Source organism: Triticum aestivum, chromosome 5B (assembly GCF_018294505.1).
Source record: "Triticum aestivum cultivar Chinese Spring chromosome 5B, IWGSC CS RefSeq v2.1, whole genome shotgun sequence".
Lineage (NCBI taxonomy): Eukaryota > Viridiplantae > Streptophyta > Magnoliopsida > Poales > Poaceae > Triticum > Triticum aestivum.
In genome coordinates, this window is record NC_057807.1 from 51,603,956 (window position 1) to 51,627,387 (window position 23,432).

Genomic DNA, 23,432 nt, shown 5'->3' on the forward strand with positions numbered 1-23,432 from the left:
GCCGCCAAGCCGTGAGAAATTTGGACCCCACGCCAGGTACCCTGTCCGCTCAATCTTTTCTTTCTTTTTCAGATACTCGCATTAATAGCTTAAATAATGTTGGTGTATTTATGGGAAAGAACGATAAAGAAGTTAAACTGTCGGTTGGGGCACTTAAACACATGGAGATTGACCGTTTAAAGGTTTTTCCGAAGTGTAATAACACCCTATCTAACCCCGAAACCGAGGAGGATGATGAAGCGGATGCCAAATATAATGGTCCGCTAGTCTCCCACTTGGTTGGTGATATTACCGAGGTTGGTTTGGATGACGCTAGATCTGGGTCCATGTTTTGTGACTTCACAGCATCTTTGCGGAAATCTAAATCACAATCCTCTAAAAAGAAACAAAAACCGCCCAAGAAGGCGAAAATTTCCACACCAATCCGAGTTTCCACATGAGAGGCATGTTTTGGAATAGCAGAGGTCTCTCAGACTTGGCTAAACATAAGCACGTCAGTGATTGTGTGCGAGAACACGAATTGGATTTTGTGGCAATTTCCGAGGCTGGTAAATGTGACTTCCGCCCGCACGTCCTCGATCACCTATCTGGTGGTTTCGACTACACATGGCATAGTCTACCAGCTCGTGGAAGGTCCGGAGGAATCCTTCTTGGGATACAGACCACGACAATGGACTTGTTGGCCTTTTTGACCGGTGAATTTCATATCAAATTTCACCTACGAAACAGGGCTGATAATTTTACATGGAGCCTGGTTGCAGTCTACGGGGCCGCCCAAGATGAGCATAAATCCGCTTTCCTTCGTGAACTAGTGAATCTGGCTAAGGATAACCCGTACCCAATGCTTATTGGAGGGGATTTCAATATCCTTAGGTACCAGGAGGGAAAAAATAATGACCGCTTCGACGCTCACTGGCCTTTCCTATTCAATGTTGTGATTGATAGTTTCGACCTTCGGGAGGCTTGTATGTCGGGGCGGCAGTTCACTTGGGCTAATAATCGTTCTGTGCCAACGTACGAGAAGCTCGATAGGGTACTCATGGATACTGAATGGGAGCTAAAATTTCCTATGGTAACCATACGAGCCCTAGAGAGAATCGAGGCATTATCGGATCATGCACCAATCATTCTTGATTCTAATTCTACGAGCCATTCTTCCCGCCACCCTTTCAAATTTGAATTGGCATGGCTGCACCGGGAAGATTTTGTAGAAATAATCAAGAAAGTTTGGGAGAGGCCAGCCATTGGTCGTACATCAATTCAGAGATGGAATAATAAAATAAGGGCCATGAGGCAACACCTCTCTGGATGGGCGAAACACATCAATGGGTTATATAAAAAAGAAAAGCAGCGCCTTTGTACCATCATTGATGACCTCGACAAAATTGCAGAGACCCGCACCTTATCTCAACATGAGATTGAATTGAAAAATCAATCTAATGAGAAGGTTGCCCGTCTTCTGCGAGAAGAGGAGATCAAATACTACCAGAGGTCCAAAGCTGACTTCATTCTAATGGGAGATAGTAATACAAGATACTTCCAATTGCTCGCCAATGGTCGACATAGGAAGAAATGTATTCATAGTCTCCAACAAGACGAGGGGCGGATCGAAGGTCAAAGGGAGCTCAAAAACTATATCACCAGCTACTACAAATCTCTGTTCGGAGCGTCGGATGAAGGAAATGTCACCCTTGACGAGACCCGAACAGATGATATTCCACAAGTCACGGCAGAAGAGAATGATATCCTCACAACACCTTTCTCAGAGGAGGAGGTGAGAGCGGCGGTGTTCCAAATGGAACACACCAAATCTCCAGGCCCTGATGGTTTCCCCGCAGAATTCTATCAGAATTTCTGGGATATCATCAAGGCTGACCTTTTGGAGTTGTTCAATTGTCTTCATGCCAATCTACTTGATCTATTCAGAATAAATTTTGTCGAGATTGTCTTGTTGCCGAAGATTAAGGAGGCTGAACGGATTCAGCAGTTCAGACCCATATGTCTCCTTAATGTTAGCTTCAAGATTTTCACAAAAGTGGCTACGAATAGGTTAAACTTGATAGCTGACCGTGTTGTCCGTCCATCTCAAACGACCTTTATGCAAGGACGAAATATACTAGATGGTGTAGTAATCCTGCATGAGACCGTCCACGAGATGCACCGAAAAAACATGAGTGGAGTGATATTCAAAATTGACTTTGAAAAGGCATATGACAAGGTCAAGTGGTCTTTCCTTCAGCAAGCCCTAAGGATGAAAGGTTTCTCCGATAAATGGCGCCAGTGGATCCACAATTTTGTAACTGGAGGTAGTGTGCCCATCAAAGTCAATGATGATATAGGTCATTACTTTCAGACAAAAAAAGGACTACAGTAGGGTGACTCTATGTCCCCAATGTTATTTAACATTGTCGCTAACATGTTGGCGATTCTGATTGAGCGCGCCAAGCAGGACGGCCAGATTGCAGGAGTAGTGCCACACCTTGTGGATGGTGGCCTCTCTATTTTACAATACGCCGATGACACAATTCTTTTTATGGAACATGATCTGGACAAGGCTCGAAACCTGAAACTCTTGCTTTTAGCGTTTGAACAAATGACGGGTCTCAAAATAAACTTCCATAAAAGCGAATTGTTCTGCTTTGGAGAAGCCGTTGAGGCGGCGGCCGATTATGCTGACCTATTTGGTTGCGCACATGGCCAATTCCCGATTAAATATCTGGGAATACCGATTCATTATCGACACCTCACCATTGCGGAGTGGAAGCATGTAGAGGAGCGTCTAGAGAAACGGTTGAGTAGTTGGAAAGGAAAACTACTCTCAGTTGGAGGACGGTTGGTTTTGATTAACTTTGTCCTCACAAATATGGTTCTCTATATGCTTTCTTTCTTCCAACTTCCAAAAGGGGTCCTAAAAAGACTGGATTATTTCAGATCCAGATTCTTTTGTCAAGGAGACGGTGAAAATAAAAAATACAGGCTGGCCAAATGGAGCGTGGTTTGTAGGCCGAAAGACCAAGGAGGTCTCAGAATTCATGACTTGCAGGTCAAAAATGAGGCCCTACTCAGTAAATGGTTGTTCAAACTTCTTACTGAGGATGGTGTTTGGCAAACCATGCTGCACAAAAAGTATCTAGGTCAAAAGTCGGTGTCCCAGGCATTTTGGAAACCTGGCGATTCACACTTTTGGGCTGGCCTAATGGCGGCAGAGAAACATCTCTTTCGCTTTGGGTCTTTCACGATAAAGGATGGGTCGGAGATTCGTTTTTGGGAAGACATCTGGCTAGGCAATGCCAGTCTTCGAGAACAATATCCAGGCTTATACAACATCGTTCACGATAAGAATAATACTATTGTGCAAGTGCTTAGTTCATTCCCGCCGAATATTTCGTTCAGGCGGGATTTGATTGGCCCCCGACTTGTGTCATGGCATAATCTTTTATCCTGACTGGATTTGATTAACCTGACACAAGGCCGGGATGTGTTTCACTGGAACCTTACCACATCAGGGTCTTTCACTGTAGACTCTATGTATCGTGCGCTCACACATTCTGAGGTACCAGTGAGTAATAACAAGAAAGTTTGGAAGTCCAAGATTCCACTAAAAGTGAAAATTTTCATGTGGTATCTTCGTAGGGGGGTTGTGTTAACCAAAGACAATCTCGCACGATGCAACTGGCAAGGGAGTAAAAAGTGTTGTTTTTGTACTCATGACGAGACAATTAAACACCTCCTTTTCCAATGCAAGTTTGCATGTTCTACGTGGTCAGTCATCCAAATAGCGTCAAATTTGTATCCGCCCACAACTGTTGCCAATATTTTTGGTCATTGGCTGGACGGTATTTCAAATAGGGTCAAAACACTAATAAGGGTGGGAGCGTATGCCTTAATTTGGTTGCTTTGGTTATGTAGAAATGATTTTGTTTTTAATGGAAGAAATGCTTCTCCTCTACAGGTTATTTTTCGCTGTACACAATTGCTACGTATGTGGTCTATGTTACAACGACCGGAGGACCAACCGCTGTTCAAGGCGGTCTGTATGCGATTGGAGCAGGTGGCTATGGAGGTTTTTTCCCAACATGGGTGGCAACATAACCTTTGGATCGATCCACCACCTCCTTCGACATAGGCATAGTGTCGGTCTATAGGGCTCTACTGTTGCCGATTTGTCGGTTTTTTCATCTTTTTTTGTCAGACCTTCATATTGGGCCGTGTGCATCCTAGTTATGCAGAGGCCGGGTGTTACTCATAATGCTTTGTATCTGCTTGATGCTACATTTGAGATAATAAAATCGCCCTTTATCGAAAAAAAACTCAAGGGAATGTTTCAATTTGGAGTTCCACCCGGCGTCCTGCGTGGACTGATGTTTACAGCCACCTTATTATTCAGCCTGCTCCTTTCGTTTACCCTGCCCAGTCAAAGACCTTTGGGTCCCAGGTCAACTTTTTTGGAATAATGATCTCATTAACTCTCTCTTCCAATAACGAATTGCCTTGATTATCACTCAAACTAACATAATTTCAGATGATTGTGCAGATATCATTTGCTGGGATATTACTCCAAATGGGAAGTGCGACTCCGAAAGTACCTATAAGTTGTGTTTGTAGGACATTCAGAGTCAAATCAACAATCAACCAAGGTAGGTCCATCCTTTAGCCAAAGATTTACTCAAACAGGTCTAGAAGCACAAGCAAATGGCTCCTAGGGTTCAAACTTTCGCGGGTATCATCGCGGTTGACCCGACTTCACATCTCTTGCGGGTACCCTCACGGTTGACCCGACTTCACATCTCTCGTGGGTACCCCTCGAGGTCGACCCGCCTTCAACAAGGGACTAAGGTGAATACAGGGTATCCGTGTGTCCATAACATCAAGGGGGAATCCGAGGAATCACCCTCGTTGGATTCCTACTCGATGTAACCGTCAAGGTGAACTTGGAGGAATCACCCTCGATGGGTTCACACTTGAGGGGTTGCATGGCAAAGGCATCATTGGAGGTGGTGTAAGAGGAATCACCCTCGGTAACCCACAACCAACTAGCTATGCTACAGATATATCATCAGGAGTGAGGTAGGAGGTATCACCCTCGTCACTCCATAGTAGCTCTGTAGAGTCGTACAACTGACTGCACATCGATCGAAACATCTAGAGGCAAGTCATAGCAACACGGACAGGGGTGTAGGCCCTCTGATGGATCATTAACAAGCCTATACTAAACATATAGGACAACCGGTAAAGTATCAACAATAGACTATAAAATCAGGATATGCATCATATTAGGAGCAATCAAATACAATAGTAAAATCTAATTCAAGCATGGGAGAGAAAGAATGGGTGATATAGGAATGATCAAGGGGGTTTTGCTTTCCTGGAAGCTCTGCTGAAAGGGTTGGTTGTCAGGAGTGTAGTCGAACTCGGGAGCAGCATCGGTCTCGAGGTCTACCAGAGAGAAGGGGGAGAAATAATAAATACCAATCAAACAAATGCATCATGATGCATGACAAGGCAATATGATGTGCTAGGGGGTTACCTATAGCAGTGCTAAACGTTACAGACGGAGCGGGAAAATATTTGTGGATATTTGTTGGGGAACGCAGTAATTTCCAAAAAAAATCCTATGCACACGCAAGATCTATCATGGTGATGCATAACAACGAGAGGGGGGAGTGTGTCTACGTACCCTCGTAGACCAAAAGCGGAAGTGTTTATCAACGCGGTTGATGTAGTCGTACACCTTCACGATCCATCCCGATCAAGTACCGAACATAGGACACCTCTGCATTCAGCACACGTTCAGCTCGATGACGTCCTCGCCTTCTTGATCCACCAAGAGGGACGAAGTAGTAGATGAGTTTCGGCAGCACGACGGTGTGATGATGGTGGTGGTGAAGAACAATCTCCGCAGGGCTTCGCCTAAGCACTATGAAAACTATGATGGAGGATAAACTAGAGGGGTCGGGGTTGCCGGCACACGGTTTGGTGTTTCTTGATGTGTCTTGGGTGCTAGTCCTGCCCCTCTATTTATATGTTGAGCCTTGGAGTCGAAACTTGGAGTAAAAGCCTCCACAAAGTCGGTTTCACCCGAAAGGCAAGAGTCCTTGTTGGACTCTAGGGCCAGACGCCAGGGTTCCCTGCGTCTGGATCCAGACGCCAGGGACCCTGACGTCTGGCCCCTGGACTCGGCAAAACTTCCTTTTGCACTTTCCAAAAACCTTATGGGCTTTCCCCTTTGGCCCAAATAAAGTGTTCTCGTACCCAAACATTTCGGGAAGCATCCGGAACCCCTTCCGCTGAATTCCGAAACCCTTTCGGAGATCAAACACTACCATCCCATATATTAAACTTTACCTCCGGACCATTCCGGAGCTCCTCGTCTTGTCCATGAACTCATCAGAGACTCCAAACAACATTCGGTTACCAACATACATAACTCATATAATACTATATCGTCAACGAACGTTAAGCGTGCGAATCCTATGGGTTCAAGAACTACGTAGACATGACCGAGACACCTCTCTGGTCAATAACCAATAGCAGAACCTGGATGCCCATATTGGCTCCTACATATTCTACGAAGATGTTTATCGGTCGAACCGCATAACAACATACGTTGTTCCCTTTGTCATCGATATGTTACTTGCCCGAGATTCGATCGTCAGTATCCTCATACCTAGTTCAATCTCATTACTGGAAAGTCTCTTTACTCGTTCTGTCATGCATCATCCCGTAACTAACTCAATAGTCACATTGCTTGCAAGGCTTACAGTGATGTGCATTACCGAGAGGGCCCAGAGATTCCTCTCCGACACTCAGAGTGACAAATCCTAATCTTGATATATGCCAACCCAACAAACACCTTCGGAGACACCTGTAGAGCATCTTTATAATCACCCAGTTACATTGTGATGTTTGATAGCACACAAGGTGTTCCTCCGGTATTCGAGAGTTGCATAATCTCATAGTTAGAGGAATATGTATAAGTCATGAAGAAAGCAATAGCAATAAAACTTAACGATCATTATGCTAAGCTAACGGATGGGTCATGTCAATCACATCATTCTCTAATGATGTGATCCTGTTCATCAAATGACAACTCATGTCTATGGCTAGGAAACTTAACCATCTTTTGATTAACGAGCTAGTCAAATAGAGGCATACTAGTGACACTCTGTTTGTCTATGTATTCACACATGTTCTAAGTTTCCGGTTAATACAATTCTAGCATGAATAATAAACATTTATCATGGTATAAGGAAATGTAAATAACAACTTTATTATTGCCTCTAGGGAATATTTCCTTCAGTCTCCCACTTGCACTAGAGCCAATAATCTAGTTCACATCGCCATGTGATTTAACACCAATAGTTCACATCGTCATGTGATTCAACACTCTATTGTTCACATCGCCATGTGACCAATAACCAAAGGGTTTACTAGAGTCAATAATCTAGTTCACATCACCATGTGATTAACACCTAAAGAGTACTAAGGTGTGATCATGTTTTGCTTGTGAGAGAAGTTTAGTCAACGGGTCTGCCACATTCAGATCCGTATGTATTTTGCAAATTTCTATGTCTACATGTCGGTGTCAAAACTGACAGATCTCGGGTAGGGGGTCCCGAACTGTGCGTCTAGGCAGATGGTAACAGGAGACAAGGGACACGATGTTTTTTACCCAGGTTTGGGCCCTCTCGATGGAGGTAAAACCCTACTCCTGCTTGAATAATATTGATGATATGGGTAGTACAAGAGTAGATCTACCAGGAGATCAGAGAGGCTAAACCCTAGAAGCTAGCCTATGGTATGATTGTTGTTCGTCCTATGGACTAAAACCCTCCGGTTTATATAGACACCGGAGAGGGCTAGGGTTACACAGAGTCGGTTACAATGGGAGGAGATCTACATATCCGTATCGCCAAGCTTGCCTTCCAGCCAAGGAAAGTTCCATCCGGACACGGGACGAAGCCTTCAATCTTGTATCTTCATAGTCCGGGAGTCTGGCCAAAGGTCATAGTCCGGCCATCCGGACACCCCCTAATCCGGGACTCCCTCAGTAGCCCCTGAACCTGGCTTCAATGACGACGAGTCTGGCGCGCAAATTGTCTTTGGCATTGCAAGGCGGGTTCCTCCTCCGAATACTTCATAGAAGATGTTTGAACACAAGGATAGTGTCCGGCTCTGCAAAATAAGTTCCACATACCACCATAGAGAGAATAATATTTACACAAATCTAATCTACTGACGTATTCCGTAGCATGACATCATGCCACGGCCAAGCCTTTACTCGAGTCGTTTTACTATCCCACCTCAGCGCGTCTAGCGAGGCGGTTTCCTTGGCACGTCTTGTCAAAGCAGAGATCGTGTCCCCTTATTTCGGGATTCTCATCAATACGGGCGTGGGTAACCCAACCGTGCCATTGGTATGTCTCCTTAATCGAAAGTGAGTCCCAAACGGTCACAGGGAGGGCTCTTGGAATTCAACCTCTTTATAAAGAGACCAAGGCTCGACTCCTCCCTTTCAATTCCAATCAAATCCGCCCCTCGCCTTGAGTTCCAACACCCAAAGCTCCAGATTCAAGCGCTTCGGACCTTCGACAATGTCCGGCTCCGACCTTCAAGGCCGGTGGATGCCTTCCTCCATTATGGAAGAAGACGTGCGAAAGCTGAGAGATGCCAGGTATCTAACTGGCGAAATCTCGCATAGGCTGCCTGCTCAAGGGCAGGTTATTCCCACTCCCAAGCCTGGTGAGAGCGTGGTGTTCATGTCTCACTTCCTTCAGGGGCTAAGCTTCCCGATTGATCCCTTCGTAAGGGGGCTCATGTTTTATTACGGGCTGGAATTTCACGACTTGGCTCCGGAGTCCACCCTCCAAATCTCATCGTTCATTGTCGTGTGTGAGGCCTTCCTCCATATTACCCCTCACTTCGCATTGTGGCTTAAGACCTTCAAGGTAGAACCGAAGACGATCGAGGGGCAGCACGAAGAGTGCAGAGGTGCTGTTATAAGCAAGATTGCCGACGCTCCATGGCCCGAGGGCTCTTTTCAAGAGGAGTTCGGCTTATGGCAACGAGAGTGGTTTTATATCACAGCTCCCAGGGGCACCACATGGGTGGCTCCACCTGTTTTTCGCTCGGGTCCCCCACCACGGCTAGCGTCATGGGTCAATGAAGGGCTTAACTGGGGGCCGTCCAAGGACGTGCCCTTGCTGCAGGGCCGCATTCGAGATCTCCTAGAGAGAGATATCAATCTGGCCGTAGTGATGCAGGTTATGCTGATTCGCCGCATTCTTCCCTGCAAACGTCGCCCCCTCCGCCTGTGGGAATTTAATCCGGAAGGACCGCGAGCCCTCCAACATTTTATGGGCGCGACGCCCACGGAGATGTATAAATTGTTCTTCGGATCACAAGCAACGTGTCCGGATTCGTCCGAGGACGCAGGTCTGAGCTGCAATCGCCCGGGCACTCAAGTAAGTAGCCCTGTACCCAGACATGTTATCCGTATATTTATCATAAAATTGCCCTTAAAAGAGCTATCCTTCGAACAGGAGTGGATAGCAAAAGCAAAGCTTATCAAGTGTCCGGCCCCCCTCCCTGAGACCACGCCGAATCCCGTGTTAACCAGGATGCTGGAGGTTGCGCCTTCGGAGGAAGGCGAAGATGGGAACCAAGAAGCTACCGCCTCTGCGAAAGAGGCTGTCAGGAAAGGAGGAATCGAGAATTCCTCTAACCAGGGAAAGAAGAGGACCGCCTCTGAAGACCCGGAGGCGATGGCCTCAAAGCAGGGGAAGAAATCTTCGTCAGAGGGTCCGACGCCGGAGGGTGCCTCGGCCGCATTGCGCCCCCAAGGGGATCAGCTCTCCACCGAGCCGTAAGTAAAGAGAGGGGTTTTAAAATGAGTGACATCCCTGTTTTATTTCTGAGGAAGATAACCGAAATTTTACCTTGCAGTTCGGATCTCAACCCTTCTCAGCAGAGCTCATCTTCAGGGGATCTTTGTCCGGAGATGATGGAGAGCGGAACGCCTCCCCCAGCTATACCGTCTTGCGAGGCGGGCGACCCCGAGGTGTCGTCTCGGAGGGTTTCTCCGAATCCGGCCTTCAAAAAAGGTCTTCGAACGAGTCCGGCACCGTCCGGTGCACGGTCGGAGGAGCTGAAGGATCTGCTCGGGCAAGCGTCTATCTCAGAAGAACACCGTGTGTTGATGAACACGGTGATTAGAAGGATTTCATCCGCGGAAAGCGGATTGTACGAGGCCGCCAGGAGTTTACTGACAGGTTTTGAGGTACGCGAAATGATGTACCTTTTGACAGATCCGCATATATAAAATGCGCCCTGTATAGATAGTAGCCCCTGAGACTCGGTGCGTTGTCAAAAATGACCGCGCGTGGAGGATTATAATCCCAGGTTTAATATGACGCCTTTCCTATGTAGGTGGATTAGAGTTCGGTGGCTAGCCGGACTGATGAATTTGCCGATCTAAAGCGGCAACTTGACGTGGCAGATGTCGACATCACGCTTGTCAACAAGCGACTGGATGAGGCACAAGGTATGTAATGTCTCCGAAGACATCTGGTAAGAGGAGCTTGATGCCCGTACCTTATAACATGTGTGCTTAATGCAGATGGTGCCCCTGCCATGGAGAACATTCGGGCGGAACTTGCCCGAGCCAAGGAGCAGGCCAGGAAAAGCGATGCGGCTGCCTTAAAGGCGGCTGAAGAGCTAAAAGTCGAACAGGCTGCTCACTGCCAGAGCAAGAAGGAAATGGCCAAGATGGCTGTAGAATTGAAGACTGCTGCTGACCGCTACAAGCTTCTTGAAAAAGAAGATAGGGTGGCACAGAACGACCTAGAGAAGGTCACTGCCGAGGCCAAGGATACTCGCTCTACGATGAGAGCGATGAAGGAGGAGCTACGTCAGGCCAGAGATATCACGACTGGAAAGCCCTATATGCTGCGGATGAAGTTCGAGGATTCTAAATATGCTCCGTTAGACCGGAAGTGGAGTGCGGCGAATACTTACCTGGATTTGGCAGCGAGTGCCGCAGACGCGGCCGAACACTTCCGCGATCAAAATGACCATGAGGTGGAAAAGCTTTTTGGTCACAGTTCCACAATCCAGAGCGCCCACTTTCCGTATCCGATTGTTTGGCCGCATGGGCGGAGCGGAATAGGTTATCCGGACTCGCCATGAAGCATGTTGTGAGTCATCTCTGGCCGAAAGGGCCTGAGCCGAAGAGTTATTTTAGCTTGGTGCAGCAGTTCCTTGGTGCGGTGCCGCATATTGATGCAATGAAGAGGTCAGCGTGCATAGAGGGCGCATAGATGGCGCTCACCCATGTCAACATATTGGGCGGAGATGAAGGCCAGTGTTGTTGCATCTCAAGATTCGGACGAAAGCCGAGTACCTGCCGAGCACTATTTTGAGGAAGTTCTGCAGGGTGCTCGTTTAATAGAGACGCAGTGCTCGAAGGATGTTATGTTCGAATAACGTGCATTATTGTAGAACAATGTTTTGATGGAATATAAAAGCTTTTTATACTTGTGCTTTCAAGAATTAGAATACCTCTTGTGCGCACTACAAGAAATATATCAACTTGTGACCTTGACTATTGGTCACTGAAAGGTCACAAATTTCCATTTATGACCTTTTTGTGACAAAAACAGAAGGTCAAAAGCTGGCTGTCGTAAACTGACTATAGCGACCTTCTCTGTGAGAAGGTCGTAGATGTTTATGACCAAAATATGTCTACTGTGGCGTTTTGGTCACTAGCAACCTCCCCGGGCCACGTAGGCATCCAGCGTGACATTCTGACGTGGCACAAGATTCAGCCCGGTCCAATTAGGTTTTCTACATGGGCCTAGCCCAACAATTCGGCCTTTTTAATATACTAGTTGAATGCCCGTGTGTTGTCACGGACAATAAAATATATAATCAGTTTGTTGTTTACATTTTGCAGTGCAATATATAAGTAGTTCGTTGTTTACATTTTGCAGTGCATGCACGTGTAGTTCAAATCATGCCATGTTATTTTCGGTTGCAAATCTTCATCTTTCTTCCACATATCATCTCAGCTCACCGCTTGGCTTCGCTCCACTCCACGTCTCTCTGCTATATCAAGCAATTATTCATCACATCCTATATATTGCCATCCCGCTCTGCATGTTCACATTTTTTCTTGCATCTTATATATCCCCATCCCGTGGTGCATGTCCTAGTTTCTCTTTGACGTGTCTCTTCTTCGTCCAACTTTATTTGCTTCGTTTCTCAAATTTCAAGTGCCTTTTGGCATCATAAATGTCACTTGGCAACAATTAGCAATGCCCTGATGCATCAATGTAATGAAAACAAATACAATTCGATGAGATGAGCATTATACGATAACAAGATTGACACTACGATATTTAACGGCAATGATCTGCTACACCACACCCGTAGGCAGCATTTAAATCTTACAATTGTGCTCCACTACCCTCGTCATCTCACATTTTATTTATCGGAAAGAATTATACATCTAGAGAGGAATTTGTTTTTGCTTAAACTGGAAGGATGAACCTATGCGCAGTATCACAAGCATAATATACCAATAAGAAATACACAAATGTTTTGTTGCCAATCAAGACATGGAAAAAGAGATCATAAATTTGTTGAGCATTTTCCAATTTGATGTCATATCACAAGTTCTGAATTGTGGAGCAGTGACGAGATAATTTGGTCCAGTAGGATAAGGATCAAAAATACAAAAATTGTGCCATAAAAAATTTCCAACGAATACACATTAAATAGAATGCTACATAACACATTGTCGAAGTAGCATGAAAACATTCGCCAAAAAAAGAAGTAGCAAGCAAACATTAGCTTCACCTTCATGTACAGCACATTCATTTTACATTCTTATCTACAGATGGCTACTACAACAATCTTGAGTCATAGGGACAAAAACGTAAGCCTGACCTAGGCAAAAAGCGAGAACGCATCTTTAGATTATTGTCTTACCTTCAGAAAACAGGTAGCAGGATACATGGTCAGGCCAAAATGAATTATCGGAACACTGTCAGGTATTGCCTCTTTACGTAGAGTACAATGTACATCCTAGACATTTCAGAATGACCGCCGCTCAGGTCCTAGAAACAATAGAAACCGGTAATATTAACAGTCATGTCAACAATAAGTATTCCGATCGATGGGAAGGATATTTCCTGACATCCAATTATATGGCCAAGTCCAAACCAATTAATGATACTGGATTCAGCTGAGACATGCATGGATACTGTGAATTTTCATGTATCCGTTCGAAGCCTGTTTTCAGCATGGACATGCATGGATACAGGGAAGGATACATACCTATTTACCAGGCAACAGCACTCTCATTTCATGTATCCTTTAGATTAAGCTATGGATAGAACTTCGAAGGGCACTGGTAGAAATAGGCATAGGCATACATTAAAATCATAAAACTATTTGGAGATAATACAGAAGCAATATATGTGTCACGATATCTCATCAACCCATATTTGTTTCCTGTTTTTTTCAGCTGCATCTTTGTTTCCTAGTAACATATGAACCCATGTTTAGTTGGTAATGGAACAAAAACGATATCTTGGTTAAAAATAGTACAGTACAGAGGTAGCTCTCACTGACAATTCAGTACTAATGATACATGCCTCACCAAACCACGTAACCTTCAGAATATGTTTGGCGTTGTATTTTCAATAATATATGCTACAAATTCTTGGTTGAAATTAATATTCGACCAATGTACACTTGCAATGAATGAATTTTCATTCTAATTTGTTAGCACACAAAAATCAAAACTGCACAATATTGGATATGTAGGCTGCTCATGAATAAGTGATTCAGAAAAGGATCTCCACTAACTATCTTGCAAATTGTATGATACATTGTTGGATCATAGAAGACATCGTTCACCTATGCCTGCGCATCATCCAGCACCCCAACGACCAGCCATAAAGTGAACACAAATTCCTCGCAGAAGAAGCCAGGCTGTAAAGAAAAAAATGCTCTGCTCCTTGTCCTGCACATAATCCAACATATAAACAATTAGCTACAGGTCAAACACCATTCCAAGATGAACATCAAGCCTTATGTTGTGACTTGCCTCACTACACCATGATCAAAGTTTATGGCTGAAATACCACGATCATTCAAAAACACATCCTCTCGAAGGAAAAGAAACATCTTACATTTGACCGGGAGATTGATTGATATGGTGTATTTTCTAGGTATTCCCTTCCTGAAAATGACGAATGCTTCTTTTTCACTAACTACGAGTCCAGTCTGAGATTGTCTTTTATTATACTTATGCAATACTAATTTGCTGGGGTTCAAAACCTCGTGGATATTAATTTGCTGGGGAGAAGAGATTAAGGGGCTGATCGTCATTGAACTGGACGGCTGGACCAGAATGGAGTTCACCTTTTTTCCTTGCCACCACCGGCTGAATTGTCCCAGGTGAGCACTGCGGGTCATGACGGACGCGGTCGCAAGCATAGATCTTGATCCTGACATCGGCGTCATTGTCTCTGCCGCGGGTGAAAGGGGGCGATGTGGTAATCGGCAAGGGGAACTGGCCACGGGGTTGCCATCCCTGAGTCGTCACGGCGGAGGAAATGGACGAAGGTGACGCGGTGTCGGGGTTGAGCTTGCCGAGGGCATAGGCCGTCGTCGTGGTCGCCATCAGGGCATTCGAGCGCAGCCCCTGGTGGCGGGTATAGGTGCCAGGTGGCATCGTGGTGGAGGAAGATGGGGCAGGCTGAGGCGCGGCGCGGGTGGCGGAGGCATCATGCAAAGAGAGGAGGGGAGGTTGTGGTGGATGCGCCGGAGTGGCGGGCGCACATAAGCGGCGACTTTCTCGTCAAAGAGACAAGATCCAGATCGAGAATTGGGAGGAGATGGGGCGAGGGGCGTCTATGCCGTGCGTGAGTGGATCGCGGCAGATCGGCAGTTGCCCTTTGGCCGATCGTGCATGCGCAAGTGGGATTGTTTTACGATTTTCCCTTTCTCCCGTCCGTATTCCGCTCAACTGCATGTGCGGGGCCAGATCTTTTTTATCGTACGAAAGCATAGGGCCTTGTTTTCGCGGGATCGCACGAGCTGGTCGAACCATCACGACGACGGCAGATTGCTCTTTAATAGTAGAGATATTTTTCCTGTGCTTTTATTAGCTACATGGGTCTGGCCCAACAATTCAGCCTTTGATTTCTTTGCATGGCCCTTTTAACAGCAGGTTTTCTTTTTGATCATGTATTTTTCTGGGCCATTTCTTTGTTGGGCCTCTCATGTTTTTCCCTAAAAAATTAATTGTCCAATATTACTTGGGCCTAGCCCAGTTCCGAAAAAATTGATCAAATCCAAAAAATTATTATGCCATTGACATTACAACACATCACACCACAAGCTATCTTGGGCCTAGCCCAGTTTTGATACATTTCCAAAGCAACGCTGATGCTGGCTGGCTGAGCCTAACGCTAAGCCTAAGCTATTCCAACCTACTACTGCGGGAAGTTTTTACATGGCACTGCTGCATTTGCATGGCGCTGCTGCATTTGCATTTACATGAAAAAAATAGAACTAGCCTATTTGGTACTTCACAGCAACCAAACATGTAATCTGCTTAATGGAAAGATTTCTTCTCCAAGTCCCGCTTCTCCCTTAGCAATGACAAGCTGATGCAAAACATCTAAGCATTCAAAAGAGAACAAAAAGAAAACATCTGAGCTCCTTCAACAGCGATCAAATGTCGGACTCACGGACAGACATAGTCAGCGATCAAATGGCTGACAGAAATACAACATGCCTTCCACAGTCGCCTTGTTACATGAATCGGCTGAGAAGAATCAGAAAAACTGGAGCCAATATAATATGAACATTCCATTCAAAAAAGTAGTAAAGGAGTAAAGGACAATTCTTTATATAATGATAAACAGATTTCAGCTAGTACCAAGCTTTTTTAGCCGAGCTAGTTAAAATGAGATATTCATACAAGACAATAGAGACTATATGAATATGCATGGCACAAGTGCAGGTCCTGGTTACTGGCTACACATGTAACACCAATAAATGGATAGAACAATAACAGGAACAACTCCAGATTACACACAAAGCTCTATCGATAGTGCCAGCTATGGATAAAATCATGCACACTCCCAACAGAACTCAGTCACACAGTATAATTCCGACTATAATATAACTAGAGAACTAAAGATTCTACGTACTTAGAACTCAACTAATAAGTGAGAATGATCTGATTGTATGCAAACAATCTTGTTTTATTTGTTTATATTACTAAAACAGACATATCTTCCTTTATGTGAAGAAGTCTGCTTCCTTCTTTAGTTAGTAGTAATAGTTCCATGCAAATCAACTGTGTGTGTATGCTTGATCATGGTCTAGAGATTACACGCATATAGGAACAGAATCCTAAACAAAATAGTATCAAACAGCGGTGGGTGCTCAACCTATTTACCATACACAAGCAACACTTAAATCATAGCATGTGCATATACTTGTGTCACATCAGGTGGTTCAGAATGTACTCAACATAATCTAATAAAAAGGATTGGGAGCAGAGGGAGAGGGAGGTGGAGATGGACGTGCTACCTGTTGCTGCGGTGGTGCCTCTTGGTGGTCATGCTTGGGCTCCTCCTGAAGCTGCTCACTAACCTGCAAGACAAACAAGACCATGGGTGAGCTGCAACACAGGCACATACATTAAGTGAAGATAAGGAGAAGAACCTGTAAGAAGAGAGGTGCTCTGTCCTCCGTCCATGCCCGTCCTCCTCCCCCGTGCCGATGTCAAACAACCTTCGCTCGTCGCTTGCGAGCACCATGCGCCCTGGTTGGCCATGACGCCCTTGTCCTCTGCTGCACGGATGAAAACCAAAGAATCAGTACAGCTACACTGGCACATAATACATACATGGTTCAGTTGAGATCTACTAAACTACATCATCACAGGAACGACGAGCAGTTTTAGATCTTCAAAACTAATGTTCCATGCATAGTCTTAGTGCTCCATCAAAGAATCAACTAAATTTGCTCTCCAGCATACAAACAAAGTTTAGGGAAACCAAACATGAACAAGCACTTATTGTGCAGGACACATAGCTATTTCATAAGCATGATCTAATCTAGAAGGGCAAGATTAGCAGGCAAGGCAAATACTTAGTCAAACATGTGCACCTTGACCTTGTCAATAGTAGTACTACTAGAAGTAATTAATCTGAGCATGGATCTAACCGACAACATCACAAAGACCATCTGAGCACTACACCATGAACAAAGCCAGCTAATTTGATTCACTAGTACACATTTAGCACACCGTCAGGCTTTATGGATCAAAATAATTTGATGTAAACACGATAGCTAGCTGGTACCAGTAGCGAGCTCCTGTTCTTGTGCTGACAGTGACGCATAACCAGCAGTCAAATGGGTGGCTCGGGCAGAGTGGGAGAATTGGGAGGGGGACGGACCTCGGAGGCCCTGACGGCGCTGGCGAAGCGCCTGGGCGGGAGGCGGCAGTCCTCGCGCGCCTGGGCGGGAGGCGGCAGTCCTCGCGCGCCCGCATCCCTGCCACCCGCTCCCGCTCCACAGCATCCCCTCCTTCCTCCTCCGGCAGCATCCCCTCCTCCTCGAGGGCTCCTCCTCCTCTGCCGGTGCTGCCACTGGGTGGTTCCTATTTGACGCTCGCGTGCATGTTCGAACCGTAGCCACCTCCGTCTTCATCTTCAAGGGCATCACCTGACCGCACACACATACGCATCACACATACGCATAACGCCTCGTGAAATCTCGAGCGAATCGAACGGGGGTAGAGAAGATCTAGCGACTCACCAGCCCGGGGGCTTGGTCGGGCAGCGCCATGCCCAGCTTGGACCCCATGTGTTTAGATGCGCACGCCGACAAGCCAGCCGACCACGACGCCGTGGCTGCTGGGCGGCGGAGGACCTGCCGGGAGGAAGGACCTATCAATCTGGATCTGGATCTGAGTCGGGTGGGAGAGAGAGGAGGGGACGAGGATCTGAGATGGGGAGGGGAGGTGTGGCAGAGGTGGGTGGCAGCAAGGGGAGGTGTGGGTGGCGGCTAGGGAGCGGGGCGGCGAAGCGAGAGGTTGGAGAGGAAGGAGGAGGCAGCGGGGAGGGGGTTGCAGTGGATCTGGCCGGAGGCAGGGAAGGGGGATCGCCGGAATCGAGTGGAGCAGAGGAGTCGCAGGAGGGAGAGAGAGAGGGCTCGCGGGGGAGAAGGGCTCGCGGTGAGGGAAGGGGATGGGAGAGAGGAGGAGGGTGTGGGGGAGGGCGTGGCCGTCGGGGAGCTCGGACAGAGGGAGGTGGAGGCGGCGATCTGGAAAGGAGGAGGTGGCGGCGGCGATCTGGAAGGGAGGAGGAGATGGGGACGAGGGAGGAAGGGGGCGACGGGGGAGGGGATCTGAGCTAGGGTTTGGGCTGCGGGTGGGGGGGATCTCCTTTTCTTTCTTTTTTTCTTCTTTTCTGTAGATAGATGGATGGATGGATGTGGGATGGAGAGATGGATGGATGGATGGATGGACGCCATGTCATCGATCCGTGGACAGAGTTACGATTGGTTCAGAAAATCAGTGATGTAAAATAGTTTTCAAATACTAAAAACAGAGGGGTTTTATGAAGTAGCTATCAAAAATATTATGCAAAAGGGCACCACACAAGCTTTCACTAGAGTAAGACCATATTTTATGGATTAGGACCAATTTGTATGCATTTTTCATATTTCTAGCTATTTTTAATCATTTTTTGAGTGCACGAAATGAGGTTTTTTTGTGAAGGACCTACCATATATTTGTTGCAAAATTGTACCAAATCATTTTTACAAAATACTAGGACATATTTAATGCACAATTGACAAAATGGTTGGGTGTCAAAAGTTTTGATCCACCTCTGGTGAAAAAGACAAATTCCCACTGATTCAGTTGGAAGCGGGTCAAATTTGAACTGCAGCTACCTCGTAGTTTGCTATTTATTTTTTCCAAAAATCATTTCTAGGTACATAAGTATCTATTTAATGAGAGAAATATCAAAAGTTTTCCAAGATTCAACCACTAGCTAGAAACGGTCAAGCCCGCCATTTTGACCGCATTTTGAAACGGGCATAAAAAATTCAAAAAAAATCAAAAAAATTGGGAAACCTTCGCATTGTGTCATTATATGTAACCAAGTTTCTAGAAAAATAATAAACTTGTAATACGGTAATTATTTTAAAAAAGTGTTCTCAGAAACGAGCTATCATGTGTGGAGATCAATGGCTTTCAAGCCAAATGATCAATCTTATGGCCACATTCATGGCATAGTTTGTTCAAATGATCTAATATTATGCACAAGGGTGCATATTAGAATGGCAAACAATGTTGCCTAAGGAAGTTTTCATTTTCTTTGCACGGAAAATTCATTTTTCATTTTCCGAGTGCCCGAAATGAGGTTTCTTTGTGAAGGAACTACCAAATAATTGTTGCACAAATGGACCAAATCATTTTTATAAAATACTAGGCCATATATAATGCACAATTGACAAAATGTTTGGGTGAAAAAAGTTTTGATCCACCTCTGATGAAAAAGACAAATTGTCGTCGATTCAGCTGAAAACGGGTCAAATTTGAACTGTAGCTGCCTCATAGTTTGCTCTTTATTTTTTCCAAAAATCATTTCTAGGTACATAAGTATCTATTTAATCATAGAAACACCAAAAAAATTCCAAGATTCAACCACTAGCTAGGAACGGTCAAGCCCGCCGTTTTGACCGCATTTTGAAACGGGCATAAAAAATTCAAAAAAAAATCAAAAAATTGGAAAACCTTCGCATTGTGTCATTATATGTGACCAAGTTTCCAGGGAAAATAATAAACTTGTAATATGGTAATTATTTTAAAAAAATGTTCTCAGAAATGAGCTATCAAGTGTGAAGATTCATGGCTTTCAAGCCAAATGATCAATCTTATGGTCACATTCATGGCATAGTTTGTTCAAATGATCTAATATTGTGCACAAGGGTGCATATTGGAATAGCAAACAATGTTGCCTAAGGAAGTTTTCATTTTCGTTGGACGGAAAAACCATTTTCCATTTTTCGAGTGCCCGAAAAGAGGTTTTTTTGTGAAGGAACTACCAAATAATTGTTGCAAAATTGGACCAAATCATTTTTATAAAATACTAGGCCATATTTAATGCACATTTGACAAAATGGTCTGGTGTAAAATTTTTTGATCCACCTCTCGTGAAAAAGACAAATTTCTGCCGATTCAGTTGGAAGCGGGTCAAATTTGAACTGCAGCTGCCTCACAGTTTGCTATTTATTTTTTCCAAAAATCATTTCTAGTTACATAAGGACCTATTTAATCATAAATACATGGTTTGGTGGCGATACGTCGAGGTTTGGGCGGTGGCCGAGGGCCCCAACTCTAGAGCGCGTAAACTCGCATGCCTGCCGCGTGGTCACCGCGTGACCGTGGCGTTGCCATGTGTTCTGGGCGGCCTAGGCATGTCTAATGGGTTGGGCACTCCCCAGGTTGGTGCTAGGAAGAAAATTACAACATAAGATTTTCACGAGGAGACCAATCGATGCTCAAACATGAATTAGCAGCCAAGTGTTTGATTAGCGGTACGGGAAATGTACATGGCTAATGGGCGTGAGTTTTGGCTGAGGATGATCAGTTACTAAGAAGACCGTTTTCACAAATTTTCAGCTCAAAAGGAGGAGCCTAGGTGGTACTTTCTTTGCAAACCACCACACTGGACATAAATACGAATGTTGAAGCTCGGCTCAAAATAATGAATGGATTGAGCTGGCATTTGGTGGAGGATGGTTATTTGGGCATAGGAATGCACTGTAGAAAATGGATACTATTTGGACATGCCAAAGTGGTACTTCCTTCACAAACTGTTACTCTGAACAGAATAGGAAAATGAATATTTTTGAATTATTTTTGAACTAGGCAAGGAAGGTTTTTACATATTTGACGAAGATATGACCCAAAGAATTTATGAGATTTTTTTGGGAATTTTGGGAATGACAGAAATATAGGTTGCTTCACAACCTAGGGCAAAAACTGCCACATGGACATGACACATAGGCAAAACTGATGAGGTGGCGCCTAGTCATAGCAACCCACCACAACTAGAAATAAGGCAGCGGACTAGCGCTGTTAGCTTTATGACCATTTCATGTAAGGAAATTATGAACTTTCTGACCAAAATGGTCGCAATGGTTTAGGGTTTGGAGCCCCTCGAACAGCTTTTGACCAATTGGTCTCAAATGGTCATAAATCTATGACCAATTCTTCCAGGGTCACTGACAGAAGGTCATAAGTTGACATATTTCTTGTAGTGGCGGCCGTTAATGTATATGTGTATATAACCTGAAAGATGGCAGTCGTTGGCTTCAGCCCCCACGCATGTAATGCGGGGGTGTTCGCAGAAGGCACATTTTCACACTTGATCCAACGTCTTGGTCCTATAAAGGAGGTGATAGCGCAGCAAACTAGGCAACCGGACTATAATGTTTTATCACTTTCACTTAGCCATAGGAGTTTGACAGTGGGGCTAATATATAGCCCCTAGGGGCACCACGCTCACCCGAATTCGGGGCGCGTGTGTGCCTGACCGGGAAACGGCCCTTCGTTAATGCAGAGGAATCCTAAAGATTCTGGCAAGTCATCGAGTGGTTGACCAGTCTCTCGCTATATCATGACAGTCAATTTTCGGCTTTCTCTACTGAGGTGCTCGCCTGGCCGAACCGGGGCACAATCGCAGTAGTTCTCCTGGTGCCGCCTTAGCCGATAGAGCGGAACGTAAGGCAGCAAAACACAGGAGCCAGGCAAACCCAACATTTGACCAAAGATATGATTCGGAGCTGATGCATATAAGGCCTAACTCGCGACGCCGAACACTCCCTAAGGTATTCGGTCTTTATAAAAACGGGCGGAACAACGCCCTTGGTAAGAAGCCCCTGGTGTCTAGGTACGCGCAAAATTCTGGCGTGGCCACATGCCAAGACGCCAGCCTCCTCCTCGGTTATAACAAAGAACCAGGGGATGTCATCAACAAGAGGCAGTAAAAAGGATTTACACAGGGTCTTAATCTTAAAAGAATCCTTGAAACGGGTCCCTACTGCACGTCTGCGCCTGTGTCTCCATTGTGCCGTATCCTGGACGGGTGTAGCACGGTGTTCATCTGTAAAAGAGAGGAACTTAGCTGAAAACAATTGTGCGAGAAATCTATGTTATATTAAAAAAACAAAGTATAATACAGAAAATGGGTAGAATTGAGCTTTATTGTCTCTTGGTGTAAACGCACGGAGCCCCTTGTACAGGGGTATGCGGCTAGTAAGCCTTTGTATGTTTACGCCGGACTCATCGAGCCATGTCCGGGGTCTTGAACGACCTGTCTAGGTGCTTTAACTAGTAAAGTTGGTTTAGTGTGCGGCTGTCAAGGCAGCCGCACCATCGTCCGCGCTCGAGGAACACTCGATATTTCCCTTTAATGAGATGATGCCTCGCGGACCGGGCATTTTAAGTGTAAGGGATGCATAATGCGGTATTGTGTTAAAGCAGGCGAAAGCTTCGCGTCCCAGTAGTGCTTGATAGCTACTTATGAATGGGGCGATGTGGAAGGTTAGCTTTTCACTTCAGAAGTTGTCGGGGGAGCCAAACATAACTTCTAACAAGAGGGAACCCGTACAATGGGTATCTGGGCCTGGCGTTACCCCTTGAAAGGAGGTGTTGCCATGGAGAATTATTGTTGGGTTTATCCCCATTTTGCGGATTGTGTCCTGGTACAGCAGGTTTAGATCACTGCCGCCATCCATTAGGACTTGTGTAAAGTGGAGTCCGTCAATTATCGGATCTAATACCAAGGCAACCCAGCCTGCGTTCCGGATACTTCTAGAGTAATCCTGATGATCAAATGTGATTGGTTGTAACAACCAGTGGCGGGGCTCCTCTGGGACAGGCTGTATGGCGTGTATCTCCATAGGCGCCACTCTGTTTTTCCCTTTCGTCACATGAAGTGAATTTACTGTTTTGACTTCTTGCGGAACTTCTTTTGTTCTCCGGTGCTCTGCTTGTGGGGTTCATAGTCGTCCTCGCTTGGTATGTCGAGCCCCTTGTATTCGGCGTTGAGTTTGCCGGATTGCTTGAAGACCCAACAATCTCTGTGGGTGTGGTTTGTAGGCCTCCCGGGAGTACTATGGATTTGGCATATTTTGTCCAAGATTTTGTTGAGGTTAGATAGCTCATCCCTATTATCCTTGGGGGCGGCTTTTTCTGATTCTGCCGAGAGCTTTTGAATCCGGCGTTGACTGTCGTGCTCTTCGGGCTGTTACCCTTGATCCGGCGCTGTTCCTTGCTATGGCGCGGTTTCCCGTTTCCATCTCTGACTTCGGATGTACTTGGGTCG

At 45.5% G+C, this 23,432-nt stretch overlaps 1 protein-coding gene across 1 annotated transcript; it reads right to left on the reverse strand.

Moving 5' to 3' along the window:
- Nucleotides 1-13,533: 13,533 nt before the first annotated feature.
- LOC123115632 (uncharacterized) lies at nt 13,534-14,788 on the reverse strand. The gene is made up of 2 exons (XM_044536746.1): nt 14,431-14,788; nt 13,534-14,029 (listed from the first exon to the last, which is right to left on the reverse strand). The coding sequence occupies exons 1-2, from the start codon at nt 14,741-14,743 to the stop codon at nt 13,920-13,922; spliced, it is 423 nt and encodes a 140-aa protein (XP_044392681.1). The 5' UTR covers nt 14,744-14,788; the 3' UTR covers nt 13,534-13,919.
- Between the last annotated feature and the right edge of the window lie 8,644 nt (nt 14,789-23,432).

Excerpts from the sequence above, each read along its gene's own strand:
- LOC123115632 (XM_044536746.1), bottom strand. The coding sequence starts at position 14,743 with ATGCCACCTGGCACCTATACCCGCCACCAGGGGCTGCGCTCGAATGCC. Across the intron at positions 14,030-14,430 it reads GGTGGTGGCAAGGAAAAAAG|GACAAGGAGCAGAGCATTTT; the intron begins GTGAACTCCATT and ends GATTATGTGCAG.